Source organism: Diabrotica undecimpunctata, chromosome 1, assembly GCF_040954645.1.
Source record: "Diabrotica undecimpunctata isolate CICGRU chromosome 1, icDiaUnde3, whole genome shotgun sequence".
In the NCBI taxonomy this organism is placed as follows: Eukaryota; Metazoa; Arthropoda; class Insecta; order Coleoptera; family Chrysomelidae; genus Diabrotica; species Diabrotica undecimpunctata.
Window position 1 is genome coordinate 43,529,197 of NC_092803.1, and position 23,808 is coordinate 43,553,004.

The window sequence follows — 23,808 nt, forward strand, 5'->3', positions numbered from 1 at the left end:
ATTTATTTGAATTTTATGACAATCCTGTACTGAAGTTTGAACACATTTTCAGTATACAGAACACTTAGCCTACTACCACGATACTGTTACTAGAAACTTCACAACTCAAACAATATATATCGGCAAACAGTGTTTATATTCTAAGAACGGTTCAAGTAATTTTCAAAAAATGCATCAATAACAAATCTAGTATATCTAATACCAAAGTCTCAACTCTCTCTGGTGCAGATGTACCATTAAATCATGTACTGCTTGTGGCTAAAATAAAGTTAAAGCTTGCAGTGGTTCATTAAATAGGAAGTACATCGAAAACGAGAACTTGAAATGTTAAAGAAAGAGTATATAAAAATAGAAATTCGGTCAGAATTAAACCACAAAATCAAAATTCTTAACGAAAAATCAGATATAGAACAAGGTATAAAATCAATAATAATAAATCAGTTATAGAGAAAAAATAGTGATATCCAAGCAGTAAATTTGAGGCATCTCTGCTCTCTAACAGAAACACTGGATAACAGATAAAACCTTTAACATAATTCAGAATAGAAGAAATTTTTGTCAAAGTGATGTACATAGTGAAAGGGAAAAAATTAGTTTAAAACACCTCAACAAAGATTTAAACGAAGATGCAAGGCTGATAAACAACAATACTATTACAATATATGTAATGAAATTGAGAGTCGCGATCAAAACCGTTAGCCAAGAGGTCTATTTAGAAAAATACGCTACATAATAAGAGACTTTAAAGCCAGAACTTGTGCCTTTGAAGACCACACAGGAACCCTGAGAACCAACACAGAAGATATAGCAAAAACATAGAGATTATATTGCCGGGATCTAAAAGATGATCAACGCCATGAATTTGTTTATCAAACCCCTGAAAAAACATTAGAAAAACCTAATGTACTCCAGAATAAAATAAGACTGGAGATCAGTAAACTTAAGTATCGCAAAATACCAGGTCGAGATATAAAAACAGCAGAAATGCTCAAAACCACAGAAAAAACCGGAATAAAATTGCTCCACTTGCTCTGTAACAAAATATAGCATTCCAATCAAATGCCTGATGACTGGACAAAATCTACAATAACGATAATACATAAAAAAGGCAGCTTTCATAAATGCAACAACTATAGAACCATCTCTCTTATCTCACATGCTAGCCAAAATAATGCTACACATAATCAATGAGAGACTGAAAACTTTCCTACAAAGAGAAATACCACAAGAGCAAACTGGATTTACCAAAAATAGAGGTACTCGAGAACACCTCCTAAACATAAAACAAATAATAAAAAATCTAGGGAATTCAATATCCCAGTATACATTTGTTTTATAAATTATTGCAAAGCCTTCTACAAGGTCAAATACCAACACTTATGGCAGATATTAAAAAAAGTAGGCGTACCACAACACTTAATTTCGTCTGAAGATCTCTGTCAGAGACAGAGATCTTCAGACACGGACAATACACGACATCACGATGACCACTATACTCTCTCCGGGGGGTCAGGCTGAGGAGATAGAGAGAGAGAGAGAGAGAGAGAGAGAGAGAGAGAGAGAGAGAGAGAGAGATATTCATCTTAGGGCAAAGGTTCCAAGATGTGGCTGACCAATTGGCAACAATTTTCACTAAAGCAAATAAAATGGAAGCTTTCCATTGAAGCCAAATAATTATTAATAAATCCATGAGAATCAAAGCAAGAAATAACATGTGAAGCAAGAAAATGTGAACAATTTAATATACCTTGGAAGTGTCATAATAGTTGACACATGAAAGTGACAAAAACCCTTATAGACAAACTGCAGGTTTTATTTAACAAATGTCTACGAAGAATTGTTCGTATTTTGTGGCCTAATACCATCAGAAACGAAGATATGCTACACCTGACCGAACAGAAGGGGATTTAGAATAAAATAAAGTCGAGAAAGTGCGGCTGGATCGGCCATACACTTCGTAGAAATAGTTCCTGTATTGCCAAAACTGTCCTAGAGTCGAATCCGTAAGGAGAAAGAAAAAGATGATACCCAGTACAAACTTGGAAAAGGTCAATTATGGACGAGATGAGAGGCAAAAGATAGTTTTGAAACGAGGTGAAGGCCTTAGTACGAAATAGGACTAGGAAGTAGAACTTCAAATAAAAAATAAAATTCTCTATATTTTTAACTTCTATTTCATTGCCAATCTTTATTTTTCTCAACATGCTTGTAGATTCAATCTTCTTGTTCTAGTTCTTCAATTTCCTTATCTCTTTCTATTAAAAAAGTTTTTCGTGTTATTCTTCCTCCTGACATGTTACACTATGTTTGGCTCAATGTTCAAACATTGCGTTTGTCTTTCGATGATTTATTTTTCGTAACTGAAAATATCTTCTTTTAATTTACTGATATCATTCCATTCGTGTTTCAATTATGCTTTTCCAACATTTTTGGAAAATTTTAATCTAAGTCATATCTATCATGTATTACAATGTATACCAATTAAAGTAATATCTTTTGAAATTGGACTTCCTTATCAAAACTCTTTTACTCTACCTTTTTACTATTACTCTGCCTGATTTCTCTATATTCATAGATTTGAAAATACTGCTATATTAATTACTGCAGCAAAGAATGATTAGAAGCCTACAAAACTTTTTTAACTTAAACAAATTCAACCAAAACTCAAATGTGATCAATAAAGCCCGATTTTTTAGGTCGTTCCAAAAATACATTCTCTCGCAATAAATAAAAATATAACGAAACGAAAACCATTCTTACCGATTTTTAACGTTTCCAGGCAGTAATCAAAAAATAATTTTTCAAATATTCACCAGAGAATCAGTTATTATTTTGTGTCAATATCTCTTGTAAAGAATATTGCAGATTGTGTAGGTGTAGGTTTGAAAATATCAGGAAATACAGCCGATAAATTTTGACGAATATGGACAAACAGGGATTTCTAGTAATTTTCAGCTTGTTTTTACGAGTATACAAGTATGAAGATCTATGAGCTTTCTGGAAATTAGAAGGGGTTCTGGAAAAATATTTGAGCAAGGGCATCAAAAACGAGTTTGGAATTAGATTTAGCAAACCAACTAGCATTAAATGTAAAAAAATATTTGTTAATGTATACAATCTTTAATTAATTTCTTTACTTAAGTGACACACCTTAACGATAATAACGGATTCTTTAAAATTAAATATAAAAAATAACTTTTTTGGTACAAGATTTGATTTATTTTACAAATAGTATCTAAAAAATGTCTAATGTATGTATAAACTGCGCCAAGCGTGAATAATCTATCTTACTCTAGCCTACCATTGAAGCAAGACAGTCCACCATGTAGGGATGCGAAGAGTATGTACTTATGATTTTTATATCATTTTATGGCATACTAAAGCATATTGTCTAAAACATATAATATTGCTCATGGGATCACATTTATGTTCAACAAACTTAATATATTTATATTGATTTTACAAGGTGATACGAAAAGATTGGCCATCATATATAATATGGTTTATATCGATGAAAGAAAATATATAGGAAAATAAAAACTATTCTTCTTCTTATTCACTAAAGAAGCACTGTTTATAAAAAAAGTGTTATTAGTCACCTAAATACTTTGTTTATAGTGTTACTAACCAATCTGAGCCGACGTAAATCCTAATGCACTATTATATTGTTTATCAATTTTCCAAAAAAAAAAACAAGACAAAGCTTCCACGAACACCTCTCAAGTACAATAAACTAGATTCTACAAAATTAATATATGATCATTATAAGTGATTTTCACGTCTTAAGTAATAAAAATGAAAACGGAGATTCTGTCGGATTTCTGTTGTACAAATGAAATAAGCATTAATAATATTTTTCCCTCAGATAAAACAATATATTTTTGAAATATTTTTTAAAATAATGGAGGATAAAGATCTTTGATATACTAGATTTTGTGGAACAGAGAGTTACACCCTTTTCAAGTTTTGGATGTAAGAGCAAAGAATATAGACGCTTAGAAAAGAAAGACGCTTAGAAAGAATATAGAAGAATATAAGCGTCTATATTCTTTGGTAAGAGCACTAATATCAGCACAGATTGGAAGCATTCATAAATTAGTACTGAAAAAGAAGAACAGGAGTCACGGATGCAGTCGAAAAAATAGCCATGGCTAAATGAGCTGGCTGGGCCGGGCGTGTTGCCAGATTGACGGTTCATAGATGGACCAGAAATATTCATGAATGACGACCAAGACAAGAGGCATATCGAAACAAAGGACGACCACCGACTAGATGGACGAATGAGATAAAAAGAATCACCACAAATTGGATGAAAGAAGATCAAGATAGAAATCGGTGGAAAATTTTACGATAGATCTACGTTCAGCAGTGGACAAATATAGGCTAGTTGATGATATGTTAACATTATGACCTATCTATTTTAGTTTAAAACTAATATCTTATTTTATGCGAGTTTCAAAATGTTGGGTTTTGTTCCAGATGGTGTTTACCTACAAAAGGAAAACTGATCGTCAAAAGTGGTCAATAGAGAGCATGCAACAGACTGTAAATGTTGTAGTAACTGGTAATATGGGTTACTACAGAGCATCAATTGCATTTGCTGTTCCTCTGCTAATTATAGTATGTCATGTCAAAAAACATCGAGATAATGTTAGTTATTCTGTTGCAAAAGTTTTAGGCGCTAAAAGGCCTGTTTTCACTCCCAAACAAGAAGTAGAACTTGTTGCTTATCTAATAGATATGGAAACAAGATTGTTCGGCTTGACCATGAAAGAATGTAGACAACTTGCCTTTGGCCATGCTGATAAAAATAGGATTGAGCACCCCTCTAACAAAAATCATAAAATGGCTCTGGACAGGGACAAAGAGTTGTCAATCAGAAAGGCCGAGGCTAGGCCAGGTGCCCGTGCGATGGGATTTCACAAAGTGGCTGTTCAACAATTCTTTAAACTGTTGAAAGAAAAAAAAACTGTTGAAAGAAACTGTCCAGATATATAAATTAAAAGCAGAAAACATTTTCAACGTACACAAAACAGGAGTTACAGTCAATCCAAAGGGGGTTTATAAAATCATAGCTTCAAAAGAAAAGCGCCAAGTTGGGGCGCTTGCATCCGCCGAGAAGAGTGAAACTATAACTGCAGAACTTTGTTTCGCTGCCTTAGGAGCCTATATGCTTCCCATGGTAATATTTTCCCGAAAGCGAATGCAACAGGGGTTTTTAATTGGCCTCGTGGCTGGTGGATGGGTTGAGCTTAATGAAAAAGGGTGGATAGATAAGACATTGTTTTTTTCATGGTTTAACAAGTTTGTCGAGTATTCTAGAGCTTCAAAGGATTCATTGGTTGTGCTTCTGCTAGATGGTTATTCATTGCATACCAAAAATCTAGTCCTAGTAATTAATTATGAGAAGGAAAATGGGGTGGAAATTCTATTTTTTCCACCTCATTGCACGCATCGTCTACAGACCTTATATGTTGCATTTATGAAGCCATTAAGTGCATATTATGGCAGGAAATGGTTTAGAGCACATCTTAGTGAAGTAGTAACATGTCAGCAAATTTCGTCCTCAGTCCGTGGTGCATATTTAGAAGCAGCTACAATGGCTACTGCGATAAATGGTTTTAAAGCAATCGGTGTGTGGCTTATGGATATGGCTGTTTTTTCTAAACCAGATTTATTGCCATGAGCTATAACTGATATAGAAATTGACCCCAATAAACCTGAAAATCAAGTAGATCCTATTCTATAGTCCATTAAAGGGAAAACTCCCAAACCTCAACTAGGGTCGTGCAAGAGAGAGAGCCTCAATCAGGATCCTCCAAAGAAAGTGACGCTAGTTTTAACTCCCAAAGCTATCGTAGCAGTCCCTAAAGTAAATCATTCCCAGAAACGCGTATCAAAAAAAAAAGAGACAAAACCGCTATTTTAACGTCTTCGCCTTACAACACGGAGCTGGAATTGGCACAGGAAAAAACGCAGGCGAAATCATCAAAAAGAAAGATAGCCGATCAAACCAAATCACAGACGAGTAAAAAATCGAAATTGAAAAAAACTAAAAAGTAGAGTCATATTCAAAAGCCGAAGATAGTGACACTGATTGCTTGTACACCGGAAACTTTTATTCAAGCTCCACAGAGGGATGGATAAGCTGTTCCAGTTGCCATAAATAGGCCCACAATTCAAGTACAGTTGTAAAAAATGAGAATGATGAAGCAGTACTTGAAAGCGAATTTTGTCAATAGTTCTGAACGCAAAGAACGTTTCAAATCGATATGCCATTTAGTATTTATTAAGCTTTGAAAGTAATAAATAAAGTAATAATGGATAAACGCTTTTATAATGGAAACAAACAACCTGCTGCAATAAAATTCTTTCTAAAAAAAGTTTAAAGGCTATGAAAACTATTTTATACCGAAATAGTAACTGTATTGGGTGATATGCTACTCCAAAAACAATCGTATTCAACAAGGCTAAAGAGTTTCAACATGATCCTTTAAGCTTTATAGATGACCATCCTCACTTTAAACATCCATAATTGACACATTTTCAAAAAAATCAAACTGATATTGTGCGCGAAAAACTATTAATGAGACTAGGTTCACCACTATGATCTTGAACTGCTAAATTAAACGGTAGGCTGAACTGAATCAGCTTGTTCACATCCGAGACAAATGAAGGGTTGTTAAAAATTTTGTTTATAAAAACTGCAAGCGAAAAGTAGTGATAAAAGACTTGGTTTGTCAAAAAAAAAAACATCTAACCCCATGACAGCGCATCTATTAATACTAGCAATGTTGTAAAAGCGAAATTGATCGAATTAAACTACGAATGCTTATAATAATCTATTTACAGTCGCCACCAAATTATTTTAGAATTTATTATGTGCATGTCATTATGAAGTCGTTTCTACTTGAATGGGATTACTAACAAAACTAGGTAGCACTAGCATTGTGTTCATCTGTGACTGGACTATTTGTTTATAGTAGATACCTCTCGAAACTTAACGATACCACTCAAATACAAATGACTTTGTAATAAGTTTAAGATAAGATTTTCTGCAATAATTTGTTGGCAACTATACCAGATCTGTCTCCCTTTGACTTTCATCTGCTCTCAAATATCAACAAACTTACACATGGAATACATTTTTATCAAATGAAAAGTTTTTACTGCCATAGATGATTATTTTGAAGGTTTTATGGACAATCGTTGGAAAAGTGTATTGAACTTAAAGGAGAATATACTGAATTATAAGTAATTTTTAATGATACAAAAGTAATGAATATGATTAATAAGTAATCAATATAATTTTGCTGGATACATTCAGCTTCGAGCATAATAAAAATAGTCGTACCTCGATGACGTATAAGTACGTCAAGAAGTTTTTTTACATAAAATTAAAATAATGTAATGTAGTAAATTTCTTGTGAGCCTTTTTTCGGTGCGTTACAGTTTTTCGATTTCTTTCTAACGCATTACGTCAGATGTGTCGGAAAAAGCGGTAGTTCCGTGATTAAACACACAAATATTGCGGTCGATTCCTAACCTACGTTTGATTCATTGATATTTTAAAATGAGAGCTTTCTAAGTGTAAAAGAGTGACTGATCGTTGTACAGGTCTATTTGACATTATTTCACAGGGCTATGCATTATTGTGTGGTTTGGATTATTTATTTTTTTATTAAAATATTTTAGAAATGCCAAGATATACGGAAAAGGAACAAGTACTGATACTTAAATTACTTAACTATTTTCAATTAGAAAAGGAAGCTAGACAAACTTTATTACCAATTTCTGCTGTTCATAAAGTAAGTTTTAAATTATGCTGTAAATAAAATTGTTTTGCCTCGTATTCAGCGTGTAACTGAGGCTTTAGGATTTTATTTGCCAACTATAAGACGATTGGTAAATGAAGGTATCCAAAAAGAGATTCCGATTATTTCATCACAATGAGCGTGATCACAATCAGTAGCCATTAGGATTGAACCCAAATTGTTAATAAATAAATTAATCAAATCAAATATCAAACCTAATCGAATCAATAATTATCAAATCGAATCGAATCGTATATCGAATCTAATGGATTATCTAATCAAATAGAATCGATTATCAAATACTTGGAATCGATTATCGAATTTAATGAATTATTAAATCGAATCGATTACCGATACGAATCGATTATCGAATTTAATGAATTATTAAATCGAATCGATTACCGATACGAATCGATTATCGAATTTAATGAATTATTAAATCGAATCGATTACCGATACGAATCGATTATCGAATCGAATCGAAGCGATTAAAGAAATCGAATTGATTATCGAATCGAATCAAATATCAAATTTAATCGAATCGATTATCTAATCTAATTTATTATCGGATTAAATTGAATCGATTATCGAATTGATTTAATTATCAAATAAAATAGAATTGATTTTATCGAATATAATCGATTTTTCAATCGAATTGAAAATACAATCGAATGGAATCGATTATCAAATCTAATTGATTATCGAATCGAATTGATTATTGAATTGAATCGAAATCGAATCGAATCGATCATCGAATCAGAATTGAATCGAATCGAATCAAATATCGAATATAAACTAATATCGAATCAAATCGAATCTATTATCGAACCTAATTGAATCGATCATCGTATCGAATCTATTATCGAATCGAATTGACTATTGAATGGAGTCATACATTATATGACGTTATAATTAATAACGCATTGAAAGAAGGCTCTGAGAAGAACTAGGGTAACCTAAAATGAGGTAATTTTGACACTCAATTATATTTTGTTACTTTATACATTTTTATCGCCTTTGTAGTAAAATTAGGTCTATAAATATAAAAACGAGAATACAGAAATAAAAAAAAAACAGAATATCTTTCGTGGTTTATACTTTACGATGTTACAAAATGGGAGAAAATGTTCAGCCCTTCTTTAAAATCCAGCATCAAACGTTAAACAAAAGTTTAAAATTAACTACCACATAAACCCCTCGGAGTTGATAAACTCTGCACGGAAGTAACTACGTGGTTAATAACGTAGTTAAAAATTAACGATAGAATTTAATCGAATCCCATTAAAGGCTTTTTATATGCTTTAGACGACATGCTTTCAATGTAAAATAATGTGTTACATATTTTTTAATGCTTCTAAAGTGAATATACACTATGTATGCTCGTGTAGCATTGGTAACGTTAAAATGGTATATACAGAGATATTTATAGTAACAGAATATTTAGGAGAAATATTGAAAAAATAAGCATTTTCTTTAATTAACAAAATTAAAGATTGTGTGCGAATAGTTTGTTTTTGTGTCACACATTCTGTGGTTGGTTATTCTTCAAAATCATGCAGGAAGTCCAAAATTGGAAATGGATATACGCGGAAAAGTTCTAGTCCAGTCGTCAGAGAGTTGACCCCTAAATATCATACGAACAAGCTGAATGCCGAGAATACTAATTTTGGGACCCCAAAACAGGTGCAAAAAAGCTTACCACTTTTAACCCCGCGTTTCCCCCTAATATTCCCCTCGTAGGGGGGTAAAAACGCAAAAAAATAGATTTACCAAGAATCTGTACGTCGTAGAAAAAAATGTTTCAAATAAAAATGTAGCTAAGATAATTTTAAACAAAAATATTCATTAGCACTTTTTGTGTAGAATGAACTGTTCTCTCAGAAACAACGCCTGAAGCGACCGTCGATTTTGAATGTCAGTCACGTTCGCGAAGTCAATGTTCGATAAAATTTGTATCAGCTCGGCGGTAAAAATTCGATATATTTTGATCCGAGTGTCCTATCGACAAAAATCCAGATGCGTTTTAAAGGTAAAGAGTGTAGCAATTGTATGGAATTTTTGTATTTTGCCGAGAATAAACTCAGTTTTTATAAAGGTGTTAAATACATAAACGTTGCGCTATTTTTGCCATTTTTACGATTCTCGTGAGATCAATAAAATTGATCACTTTCATTGACCCGTCGTAGTAAAATTTCCATTTTAGAGATCAATCTTTAAAACACATGACATGAAATTTCAATTTTAAGTTGTGGCAACAAAGATGAGGCATTTGAAATATGATTAAAAACCCAGAATTTAATGCTTTAAATTTCAAACGATCACGAGCACGTCACGAAAAATGCCTCCAAGAAGACGGTTTTACGTGTAGTTTATAGCAAAGGTATGGTTCTTTTGAAAAATGGACTACTTTAATTGAAAAAAAGTTTAAACGTTTTAAATTGTTTATGTAAACTTTTATATCCAACGTTTTTTAAGCATATTTCAAATGCCTGACATTTGTTGCCACAATTCAAAACTAAAATTTCGTGCTTTAGGTTTTGAAGGTTAGGCTCTAGTAATCAAAACTTTATAGTGGTCAGTCAATAAAAGAGATATATTGTATTGATCTCATGAGAATCATAAAAAATGGCAAAAATCGCGCCACGTTTATCTATTTAACACCTTTATAAAAGCTGAGTTTATTCGCGGCAAAATACAAAAATAGCATACAAAAGCTGCGCTCTTTATCTTTAAAACGCATCTTAATTTTTGTCGAGAGGACAATTGGATCAAAAGATATTGAATTTTTACCGTCGAGCTGATACAAATTTTATTGAACATTGATTTCGCACACGTGACTGACATTCAAAATCGTCGGTCGCTTCAAGCATTGTTTCTGAGAGAACAGTTCATTCTACACAAAAAGTGCTAATAAACATTTTTGTTTAAAATTAAAATTAAAGCCCGGGGGTGAAAGTGGTAAGCTTTTTTGCATCTTTTTGGGGTCCCAAAATTAATATTCTCTGCAAAATTCAGCTTGTTCGAATGATTTTTAGAGGTAGAGTGGCATTTTCGACTCGACGACTGGAGTATTTAGATACGTTTTCGGCAAGATTGGCCACTGAAGCTCTTGTGTATTTTTTGTCTGATCATGCGCCAAACGGATTGTGTATATGGTAGAGTTCTCTAACTATATTCTCACAGAATATAGTCCACACAATTTTTGTTTCCAACTTTAACTACCTTAGTTAGCTTAGTTTTCTTTACAAAGAACTTTTAGTGTTTATTTGTACGATATTGGTGAATACTTCTTTTATTACAGTCTCTAATTTTTGTGGTCATATGAATTCAAAGGCTTTATGAAGACCTATGAAGGTTATGTAGAGTTCCACATTTCTTCCCCTTACATTTTTTTTTTGAATTTTTATCTTTAATAATTTCAATTTTCTTAAAGTTTTCTAGTAGACGTTGTAATGATAATACTCTAATAATTCACACCCTCGTTGCTCTTTTCCATTTTAAAAGCGGAGTTAATTGTATGAAATCTTCCAATGTGATACCTTTTCGCAAGATATCTAAATACAGCAAACATACAATACGTAGTTAAAAAAGGCACAGCACATAGCACAGTCATGTTTACATGGCTATACTGAATAGCAGTAATAGAACTCTTAGTGTGACATTAATTACTGCGACAGAAACGCGAACGAGACATAAGATCTACAACGGGAAACAAGTTGAAAAAGATACAGTGCACCACAATTATGATACAGTCTGCACAAGAATGTGCGACAAAAGACAGGAACTAGATAGCTGCTAGAAAAATATCTGAAAGCAGATGACTAATTTTACTACATTTTTTAAATATTTCTTCTAAATACATTTATAGTTGTATACTAAACAATGAACAACAACATAAAACTTACTTCCAGTGTTCCGTTGATCGTCCCCGCTGACTGAACCGTTGCTCTTAATGTTACTGGTGCCGTTGCTTCTGCCTCCGTACAGTCTTGTAATATTATCACAGTTATTCGTAGCTGCCACCCGAATGTAGTCGGGAATATTGGTGCCCTTTTTGATCTTTGATCTGTCAGTTAAAGAGGAAGCTAAATGCATCTGCTCGGCGAATGTAGACTTTTCCGAATCGTAGTGGTTGCTCACGCAACCTGGAGGGGTGTTCCGGTTCAAGTTTTTGACGTAGTCGGGTCTGACGTAGTCGGAAGGAACGTTCTCGAGCTCATCTCCGGCGGAACCGTAGCTGCGAAGAGTGTCTAGGTTGTTAAGCATCACTGTAGCTGCATTACTGTTGTAGATGGGATCGTTCTGCGAGCTTGGGGTATAAGACACTGGTCGGGGTGGACAAGCCGGTTCTCTTTGATTAACTTCTAAGTTGCTAATTTTGGAACCGCGTTTAAACTCAGACAGTTCATGTGCTCTATTCGAGTTAAGAACTATATTGTCCTTAAGATTTTCGTTATTCATGTTGCGCTTCTTCTTACATTTGCAGAAGTATTTACAACATACCACTATGATAATTATCGCTATTAATAAAATAACTACAAATCCGACACCCAGGAAGGCGAGCTCCTTATAAGTAAAGTTATAAAATGCAGTAGAAAATGGAGTGTTATAGATGACGTTTGCGCAGTAAGGACCTGTAACATTCGGAGGACAAGCGCAGTGAAAGGATCCGAATTCGTTAATGCAAGATCCGCTATTTTGACACGGCGATGACTCGCATTCATTCAAATCGAACTCACAAAATTCTCCAGCAAATGCCCTACATTTGCAAAGCGGACCGTCGTCTCCTTCCTCGCATACTCCGCCGTGCTTGCAAGGGTTCGGAGCACAATATCTGCCATACTCGCATCTTTTTCCGCTCAGCATGTATACGCATTCACAAGTAAAGTCTCCGGTCACTGTTGGTGTGCATTTTCCACCGAAGAGACAAGGCGAAGATGCACATGGATCTGTGTCTCTTTCGCAGAGAGTCCCGGTGAATCTAGAGTGGCAAGAACATTCGTATCCGTTCTTATTTTCTTTGCAAGTACCGCCGTTCATGCACGGTTGGGATCCACAAGGCCCGGGTGGGATTAAGATCGTGGCAGTATCGCAACTAAACTCCACGTTCGCGAAGCGTTTTAACACAACCACAGAGTTTTCCCCGGATTTATGTAAAGGCACTGAAACACGGTATAGTCTGATATCATCCATGCACCCTATGAAACCTTTTTGGATATCTTCGAAGCCCAGAACTGTGGGATGTTGGTGAACTTCTGCTCCAAGGTACAACTCATCGCTTTGGAGGTTGAGAATTTCGCTAACTCCGGGTGCCGAACCTTGAGCGTTGTGAATCCCGTCGATGATGATTTTTGCGTTGTTTCTGTCTCGTTCGAGTTTCACTTCGTGCCAGCTTCCGTCTGAAATGAAGACATTGGGAATGCGGACGATGCCTTCTCCACTACCTAATTCATAACGGAATTGGATCCTACCATTGACGATCTAAGGAATTAAAAGAACATATAAGAATATTTTCACATTATAACTAATACATGCTAAAAAACTAATATTGTAGAAATAATAGAGTAAATGTTAATTTAAACTGACAGGACGAAAACACTGATAAATGATATGCATAAAAATATGTATGTACTTACTTCTAAAATATTGTAATCTATTTTTCCAGAAGCATAGAGGAGGTTACCAGTCGGCTGTACAGTTCGTATTCTCAGACTCAAACTAAACTTATCTTCGATAGACTTCTTATTGATAATTCTGTACTGTGAATAGCTTTTTCCACTGAAGGATATGGGATTTCGAGCGATATAACAGTTGTTTTCATGACATTTGGAAATGTCGATATCACACATAGTCCCAGCATATCCTTCTGGGCATTGACAGGAATAACCGACCTGCGAAGCATCGGGAACACAAAGCTTGAAAGGGTCGCAGGGTTGTCTGGCACATTCATTTACTATAGCATCACATTTATCCCCACCGTAGCCTTCTTTACATATACATTCCATCTTTTGTTGATGTTTGGGAGATACAAAACTCGTAACGTCTGTACAGATGGGGTCGATCGAGGCGGTGTCTAATACATAGTGGTCTTGGCAAACGCCGTATATACAGTATTTATTTGAGCACTTGAACCTTACGATTTCTTCTACAACTAACTTGGTACTTTCTTCAAGTTCCTGCAAGTTGTCGTTCAGAGCTTTCTTGATTGTTTCAGGTGAGAAATAACCTTCATCTGGTTTGTGAACGGTAAAGAGAACATCCAAATCTTTGTTACTGTATCGTTTTACTCTAATTATATCGTCGTTAGATGAGGGTTGAACGCTTATTATGATAACATCCTTCAACCTGCAGTTCAAAGCGTTTCTTATAGCTCTTACAAAACCTTTTCGGTGACTTAATATAAACGTTTCTGGTCGTACTTCTCTAAATCTGATTCCGACAGCATTTTCCAGCATTCTTTCAGATAATATTTCAATATTGATCTTGATTACTGCGTGTGTAAAGAACTTTCCATCGGTAACTGAGACGTTTAACCGATAGTCCCCTACGTCTAGTCTTGGTAACGCTGATAGAGTGCCATCGGTCTTATTTATTCTAAACAATTCGTGGGTAGGATACGAAATACCAAGAGTAGGAGATAACGAAAATGTTAAAGTATCATACTGATCCTGATCATTCGCGTGAACTCGACCAATAATCCCACCAGGGTACTCATCCAGATAGCTGTTAATATTGATCTCAAGAGGAGTGATCACTGGAGGATACTGTGATTCTTCGATTACTTTCACAACCACCCAGGTATCAGAAAACAGGGGCGGACTACCATTGTCGAATACTCGTATCTGCAGCAAATAAGTGTCTCTTATTTTGTGATTGAATTTTGTTGCTGTTCTCAAGACACCATCTTGATCGAGTCTGAAGCTGTTACCTTCGTTTCCGCTACGGAAGTCAAAGGTGTACGGAACGGTGTTGGGTACAGTGTCATCATCGGTAACTTCGAATTTTAGAATCGAATATCCTAGTGGCTTGTCCTCCTAAAATAAGAATAAGTTAGAAAACTAATATAAATACAGGTTCGTGATTTTATATCTAAAATAAGCCTTTGAATTACTGTTAGTAGAGATAGATATAATTATGAGTGTCGCCAGTTTTTAAAGACAGCAAACTAGGTACGTTACTTTCGACACAGTGTACCAACCTTTGGCAACCTCGAAATTGAATGTCAAATATCAACGTCAATATAAAACGTCAACTGTTACGTGTCTGACTGCCTTTCTAGCGCAAAACTAACTATCTATAACATGAAATACTTGTGATGGATTCACAAGTAACCGTCTGCCACACATTGGTTGACCGTGCTGCTGAAGGAGAGAGAATGTCAGCATGGAAAGCCAAGTTCGCAAAAAGAGTTAGCCAGGTGATCTATGTCAGAACACGATTCAACTCCGAAAGAACTCTTGCGGTTTTTAAAGTGTGCCTTGACTACTTTGGACATGGCCATTTACTCAATAACATAACCACTGCTGAATTTCAGTCACATTATAATCAACACACGTATATTTCAGAGTTAAAGTAAGGCAGAATGTCAGAGAATGAACAATAAGGAATATATAAGTTCAAAAGGTACAGATATCTTAGCATGATATTCGTTTCTGGATTCACGGATCTTAATATTATGGTTTAGTGACTTGTTTCGATATTTATATCCAGCATCTTTATTTCGGTTACTGCATTATTATTGTTCTTTGAACGTTTTCTCCAATATTTCAATTTTCTCCAATAATTAAGTGTAAAAAAGGAAGCCAATATCTCTGCAGTTGGATATGAAGATTTACAAAAAACGTATAACTCACCTGTACAATAACACTGTAGTTTGCTTGAGAAAACAAGGGAGGATTGTCGTTGGCATCGGAAATCTCAATATTGAGCAATGTCTGCCGGGACAAAACAGGTAAACCATTATCTTTGGCCAATATTTCCAAGACGTAGCTGGAGACAGTTTCTCTATCAAGTTCTGATGCGACGAAAACGTATCCGGATTTTTCGTCAATATCAAACTGCCCTTGGTTGTTTCCTTTTATTATGGAATATGTTACTTCCCCGTTTTTGTCACTGTCCAGATCCGTAGCCACAACCTAAAAATAATAAATATAACCATTTAACTTACACGGTATATTACAATTGTCGTAAAAATAATGTTGTTTATGGCGGGTTCAATTTAGTTAGTTTTAAAAGGCTTTAGTTTTAAAAGCTCTTTGCTTGTATCTGCGGTTTTTTTCCTTCATACTGTAAAGATGACTGGAATTCTGGAATGGATTCCTTTTTTCTAAAAATATTATCAGTACAGTTATGTCAGTTTGACACTATTACTACTTTCAGTTTTCATATTTTTATAGGTCAAATTTCTGGCAGATATACATATTTTTACTCTTAAGTTACTTAATTACTCTTTAACTTTACTTACCTGTAAGATCTTATCACCAATTTGAGCATCTTCCCTAATTCTGGCACTGTATGAAGCTTGATTGAAGACAGGAGCATTGTCGTTACAGTCTATTACAGTGATATTTACAGTAGCAACATTACTCAACGGTGGAATTCCTCCATCTATGGCTTGAATCGTCAAGAAGTAATCTCTAGCTCTTTCGAAATCTAAAATGTCAGCTATAGTGATAACTCCCGTTTTGTTGTGAACAGCAAACTTTTTATGCTCATTGCCACCAATAATCGAGTAATAAACTTCAGCATTGGCTCCAATATCTTTTGATGTAGCCAGTACTCTGACTACTTCGGTACCAATACTGTCGATTTCTGGTACTGTCGCAAAGTAATACTTTGTTTCAAATTCTGGAGGATTATCGTTAATGTCTTGAACGTTAACAATGAGATGCACTGTACTAGATAGTTGAGGAGCACCTTGATCTGTAGCTTGAACAGTTAGATTATACATAGCTTTGATTTCTCTATCTAAAGGTTTAGATAACGTTACAATACCGCTGTCAGGTTCAACTCTAAAATGATCGTGGAAGGAGTCCAAAAACGAATATTTCACTTTCCTGTTCATTCCGACATCAGCATCGGAGGCGTGGATTTTGGTCACCAATGTACCGATTTCGACATCCTCCGGTAAAGTTATCGAGTAATACGGTAGAGAAAACAATGGAGCATTGTCATTTAGATCAGAAATAGTCAGTTCTATCTGAGACGAGCATTCCCAAACAGCTACTTCTTTGTCATGGATATGGGCTGTAAGAATATATTTAGATTGCTTTTCTCGGTCTAGATATGCCACAGTTTTCAAAATACCAGTTTCTTTATCTAAAGAGAAAATTTCTGATCCGTTTCCGGTTAGGACGTATCGCAATTTTGAATGTTCAGGTCCGTCGAGATCTGTGGCTAGCACTGTAAGGACGTAGGAGCCTGGAAATATGCCTTCAGAGAGGATTTCCTTGTAACGATGTTTTAGACAGTATGGTGGATTATCTGAAATATTAATAATCAATTAATATATTTTAGTTATAACTGAATATATTGCATATATGAACATAGAGATATCAATAAAAACAAACATGATGCTGGTTAGGAGTCTGGAGTGGATATGAAGAGGATTAATACTGTTATGACACTAGAAGTAACACATAAGATAAAACACAATGGTGCTAATGAATCTCAACCAATTTAAATTTCAATTTTCGATTATAACTTACCATTAACATCTCCAATGTTGACCTCAATTCTCGTTTTATCGGTAAACAGACCATCAGTAACAACAACTTCCAAAGTATACGCGCTAATTTTCTCCCGATCTAAAAGTTTCGCAACGTATATCTCTCCAGTTTGTTTCACCTGAAAATTCGAACTAGGATCTCCAGAAACGATGTAGTAATCAACGGGAGTGGATAAATCAATATCAGCGTCGTTAGTTTCCAAAGTCAGCACGACAGTTCCGGGCAGTGAATCTTCATCAACACTGCTATTGTAGAAACTTTCTCTGAAAGTGGTCGGACTGTCGTTATAATCTTTAAGTCGTATTAAAACAGTCGTTCTCGCAGAGTGTTTGGGAGAACCATTATCAGTCGCTGTTACGAAAAATTTGTATTCGGATTTGACTTCTTTGTCCAGCTTGGCTATAACGCTTATCCATCCCGTATGGCTGTCTATTGCGAATAAATTTGCCGTATCTCCTATGTCCGAAGCGAAATTATAACGAACTTCCCCGTTATTGCCTTGGTCATCGTCATGTGCGATTACTGCAAATACAAAAAATTATACTTATTGAACATACATCATATAAAATATAATTTAAATCTGTGTAAATCGTTATGCAGGGGAACTAAAAATGAAAAGGTTACACTTCAAAATTTCTACTTTGTACAATGTTCTGTTTATAACACTATTAGGTCCTAAATATAATAATCTGGGACTGCCTTAGCGATTCATACTATTCTTCGAAGGACCAGAATTCCCAAATAATGGAAAACTTTACTTCAATAAAGATACCAAAAACGCGACAAAATATATTGCGAAAACTGGAGAGGAATCAAACTTCTGAATACCATAAATAATTATAAACAACCAATTAACAAAGAGTGTGAAACTAATGTTAGGAAGGAACAAGCCGGCTGACCAAACCGAACATTCATAGACCAAATGAACACATAGTAATCGCAGGACAGTCGCAGGAATTCAACTCTCCACTCTTCATATGCTTGGTGGACTTCAAAGGAGCTTTGGACAGGCTCACTCATATGGCCATATGGAAAGAACTACAGGAAATGGGAACACCATAAAAATAATAAATCTTATTAAATAACTCTACAGTGATACAGAAAGCAAGTGCTACACAACAGCATAACATCTGACCCAATAGCTGTGAGAAACAGAGTAAAACAAGGTTGTGTTTTATCCTCCCTCTATTTAACATTGTAATGGACTAAATATCCGTACTAACAAAGATAAAATCTAATAGGGGAATTTACTGGTGGTTAATAAACAGATTGAAGATCTAGAGGGCCATCCACAGAGGCCATCATAGGAATAGATGTAATAAATAAATTACTATTTTAGTTTCAGAATAATTCAAAAAATAAACAGGCAGCCTTAGAAGCATTACGAAATAAAACAATGGGTTATACAACAGCAGTAAAGACCTTTAAAGTACCTCCAACTAGTAGAAGGTTTAAAAATGAACAAGGCAGTATCGAAGGATATTCAGGTGGACATAAGCTTACATCTGATGTCGATGTTTAAACCGAAATAACAAAGCATGTTTTACATGCTTTTTAGAAATCAGGCTTTTTACAATATAAAAATACAAAAGTGGATGAGACATAATCCAGGACGGACTGTCACTCATTTTCAAGTGACAAAACTTTTTAATAATGCATATCTCAAGGCTGCGACTCCATCAAATGCAATAAATTCTTAAAAAAAAACTGGAATACATCCGTTTAGTCTAGACGTTTGTAAAAACTGGGAATTTTCTGCTAATTCAACTTACATACTTCCCAGGGAAACACAAATGACCAAATTCTAACATTATATACGCAGAGAGCAAATTAGACTTTTCCCCTCTTCTGAAGGCAAAAATAATACCACAAAGGAAAAGAAAACGTTTAAAGACAGATGTTATCAACACCATCTTAGATATAGAAGAAATCAAGGAAACTAAAAGAGCCGTATTAGAAAAAGAGACAAGAAAAACAGAGCAGACAGAAGAAAAATTGATAAACTAATAAAAGAAGATAGCCCTGAGGAAGTTATGTATGAACAGAACGATAGTGATAAATCAGATGCAGCATGTCTGTACTTCAACGAACTCAATTCTCGTTCTCGGCCTAACGAACTCAATTCTCGTTCTCGGCCTAACGAACTCAATTCTCGTTCTCGGCCTAACGAACTCAATTCTCGTTCTCGGCCTAACGAACTCAATTCTCGTTCTCGGCCTAACGAATTCTGGCTAAAGTGCCAGAGCTACAACGGCTGGTGTCACTTAGAATGTGCTGATGTTTCTAGGTCAACAAAGACTTTTATTCTTGATGTGTGTCAACCAGAAAAGCATTTCTAGCTCTTAGATGTTTATTTTTTTTAATATTTAAATGTTTTTTATTAGTATTTCGTACATTTTAATTTAACTGTATTTTAATTCAAAAATTTTAAGTAATTTTATTTATAAAACCCGACTTTTTAAAAATATTTAAAGGGGGCCATCATTAGATAACATGTGCCTACGAGCACCAAACTAAAAGTAAATAATAAAGTTTATTATGTGGCAATATAAACAACATATAACATAATTTTTCACCAGAGCTTGTTTCTTTATTTCGACTAGTTTTCAAGTTTTATTAAAAAAGAATAAGAAGGGGCATTATAAGTCAAGTTCCCTTACAAAAATAACAATAAAAAGATTATCTTGGATTAGCTTAGTGTGCAAACATTATTTCTTTTAAACTATTAACAATAAAACCAGTTTATGTAGGTACAACACATTTTTTAAACAAATTATTTAATCTTTTTTCTAAAACTCAACTTCATTAAATTAAATTTTTTTTATCCGCCTACCAATGTAGGCACCATCATTACACTAACAAGCGTTGATGTTTGTTTGAGTTGTCTGGTATTTCTTCTGCATTTTGTGAGTATAAATGATGATCATACAACGATTATTAAAGGACGCAGTATTGGTATTTGCGTTTATAATAATACGTTTGCATAAGGAACTTATGAAGATAGTAATTATATAAATTGGAAAAATACTGAGAAAATAAATACATTTATTTTCTAAAAATATAAAAATGTGTTGGATATGACATTACAGATTAATATGATCAGAAAACAAAAAAATATTACTAAATAAGGTAATACATGGTCAATAGAACCTAGATCTTTTTCAATAATGAATTAGATAACTAATTAAAATATTTTAACAAAAATCAGTTTCTCATCCATAATTTAGTATTATGTTTAAATCGTAAAATGTATTTCGAGTCTTCAACAAAAATCTTAGTTAAGTAAGTAGTGAAGTAGTTTTTGGTTTAACTTTTCACCATTCAAAAGAGTATAATTTATAACCTTTAAATTGAAATTGAACGTTCCGTTCGCTGAATTTATCACGCTGAGCAAACTGCAAACCTTATCGAATGACACTAGTTTACACAGGTGAAAGTAAATACTCCGGTATATAATCCTAGAATACATGATTGATTGTAATGAAGTACATACTGAATGAGGGTTTGACTACAATGATTTTTTACAATGTTGCCGTAATGTCAGTACAAAACCTTTTCAAACTAAAAAGTATATTCTTAAGACAGTTTTTCTAAGATGAGGTTTGGTTTTATCTTTATGAAATGGTGGTGATCTGAATAACCACGTTGCTGAACCATTTCACCTTTTAAAAAGTAGGTGTAAGAAATAAACAAAACAAAATATTTAAATTTATAGCATGTCTCAATTACGATTCTTTTTCACGAACTCCACTTTACTGGTATTTTTGCCGTAATCATTATAACCCTGTGTTTAGAAAGAGTTTTTACAACTGCAAAATGAAGATTTACCAATATTTTAAAAAATCAATAACCAAAAGAAACATGCAAATAATTATGAGATGCACATACGTATTTACCTCTTAAAACAGATCTTCCTTCTTCAACATTCTCGGCCAAGTTCAAATGATACAACGAAGTTTCGAATTGTGGAGCGTGATCATTTTCGTCTTGGACTTGCAGAATTATTTCAGCGAATGCTACCAAAGGTGGACTTGAATCCGTTAGAGCCAAAACTCCGATAAAATGAGAACTCTGCATCTCGAAATTCAAGGGTTTGGACAAAGAAATCTGCCCTTGGGAATCTATCGAGAATTGCGGATCATCTTCTGAGTCTGATATTATTTGGAAATTAACGGAGATGTTGGAAACCATCTTTAATCGTGTAATAACGGTACCTAAAAAAAAACATAGGTAAACGCAAACTGCACAATTACTAATAGGAATAGTTTTTCTTACCTGTGGCTGAATTTTCAGAAAGAAAGAACTTTCCCACATCTCGTTCGAATATCGGAGGGAAGTCCTTCGGTCCCATTATAAGGACACTTACTGGAACTTCTGCATGTTTTTCTGGTCGTCCACGGTCGCTAGCTTTAACGAAAAACTGGAACGTTTTGCCAACTGAAAAAAATTTAAGTTTTTGGCATTATCGCTGTATATGAAGATGCAAAAGAAATTTTTTTTACTATGTTCGCACATTTTTAGATTCAAATAATACATTGTAGTTGCTTTTACATTAAATACATTCAATAACCAATGATAAGAAATATCTCAGTTTAAGTATAAAACCCAAAATGGGAATTAAGGCACAATTAATTCAAATCTAGAAAAGAGTACATAGAGAAAATGATGATAATATATAATAAAATACAAATGAAGTGAAAAAGCCCAGAAAAAAGTACTTACCAGAGTTGTAGACATTTTTTAGTAGATACAACTCTCCAGTAATGTGATTAATGGCGAAAATGCTCCCAACTTCAGACTGCTTCTTCTCATATATGGTATATACTAATTCTGCGTTAATTCCTTCATCATCATCGACTGCTTTTATTTTAGCGAAGCTGCTACTAGTGGTTAAGTTCGAATGAATGCTCACTTTGTACTCTTTGACCAAAAACTTTGGGGTGTTGTCATTTTCGTCTCCAACTTTTACTCTAACTGTCATGAAATCCGAAAGTCCGCCACCGTCTGTAGCACTGACTAGAATTTCGTACATTTTGTGTTTTTCTCTATCTAGTTTGGTTTTTGTTGTTATTTTTCCGGAAGATTTCTCAATGGAGAAGGTCTCGCTTAGGAGAGGAGAGTGGATATTGTAGGAAATTATTCCAAACTCGCCCATGTCTTCGTCCGTTGCGTTTACTGTGGTGACTGTAAAACCTGGTAATCTGTTCTCTGGTACCTAAAAATAAAAGATTTCGATTAGAAGTATATGTGTCATTTTTATTTTCGAGATTTATTTTTTATTTAGCGTTTGGCATAACATAATAAAATAATATTCATTCTACACAACATGTAGATATACATGTAGATCAATAAGACAAACATGTAGATAAACATTACAAACCATCAATGTTAGCTACATAATTTATCAACTTCACCGTCGCAAGCAGAAAATCTTATGGACTGACTACCATGATATCTGGGGATATCACTAGAAACATAACGTCTGGGGAAAACTGGCGTGTGGTAAAAGAAGTGGGAAATCAGGACAAAAAATCAAACGAACAATAAACTTATTTAACCAGCATAAATCGCCACATCTGGATTTATCAATACTTCTATACAAGGGAAATGACACAAAAAATGATGTGTGATACTAAAGGTTAGCTTAGGACTCGGCTACATACTAAAAGCATGTTTCTATTCTTAAACCTGGTACAATCAGATAGAAAAAAGTCCCAGAGACCGATCAGTCTGATGCCCTTTGTACGCAAGTCTCTAGAAAAACTACTCGATAGGGATGATTGAGGCAAACTAGGGATGGTGTATTGGTTGAGAGGCTGATACATCAGGGCCCAATGTGCTCATAGAGCACTATTTTCCACAGTGAAGTACGCTCTGAATATCAACAGGTGATGCAGGGTTCAGTTCTCGATATAGAAGAAACATTCGAAGCAATACTGATGGTGATTCATCTAAAAGGAAAAGAAGAAACAAGCTAAATATGGATAGACTACATGCTGAGAAGGCGCAACGACACTGCATGATAAAAAAACTGATATTCCAAAACTGATACTATCAATTCCCAAAATTTGTTTGAAAACTTTATCATAAAGTCAAATTTAATACTAATAACTGAACCTACAAGGTTTAGAGCCAAAAATAATCCTTCAATTTTAGACTTATTTTCCACAAATGACGATCAATTAATTTCTCCACTTGAAGTTTCTCTCTTGTGGGTTTTTCTGACCAGTCGCTTATTTTGCTCACATTCAGCAAAAATAATTTCG

The 23,808-nt window shown here is 34.4% G+C and overlaps 1 protein-coding gene across 1 annotated transcript in view; it reads right to left on the bottom strand.

Annotated features, from left to right (window-relative positions):
* The window catches only part of LOC140442373 (fat-like cadherin-related tumor suppressor homolog), a 965,522-nt gene that overhangs the window by 10,473 nt on the left and 931,241 nt on the right, over window positions 1–23,808 (bottom strand). Inside the window, exons 16-23 of the mRNA XM_072533469.1 lie at window positions 22,265–22,757; window positions 21,818–21,979; window positions 21,439–21,756; window positions 17,522–18,064; window positions 16,279–17,297; window positions 15,668–15,949; window positions 13,451–14,848; window positions 11,720–13,295 (exon numbers count right to left, since the gene is read on the bottom strand). Coding sequence (XP_072389570.1) covers window positions 11,720–13,295; window positions 13,451–14,848; window positions 15,668–15,949; window positions 16,279–17,297; window positions 17,522–18,064; window positions 21,439–21,756; window positions 21,818–21,979; window positions 22,265–22,757 — 5,791 coding nt within the window. The remainder of the gene's footprint in view (window positions 1–11,719; window positions 13,296–13,450; window positions 14,849–15,667; window positions 15,950–16,278; window positions 17,298–17,521; window positions 18,065–21,438; window positions 21,757–21,817; window positions 21,980–22,264; window positions 22,758–23,808) is intronic.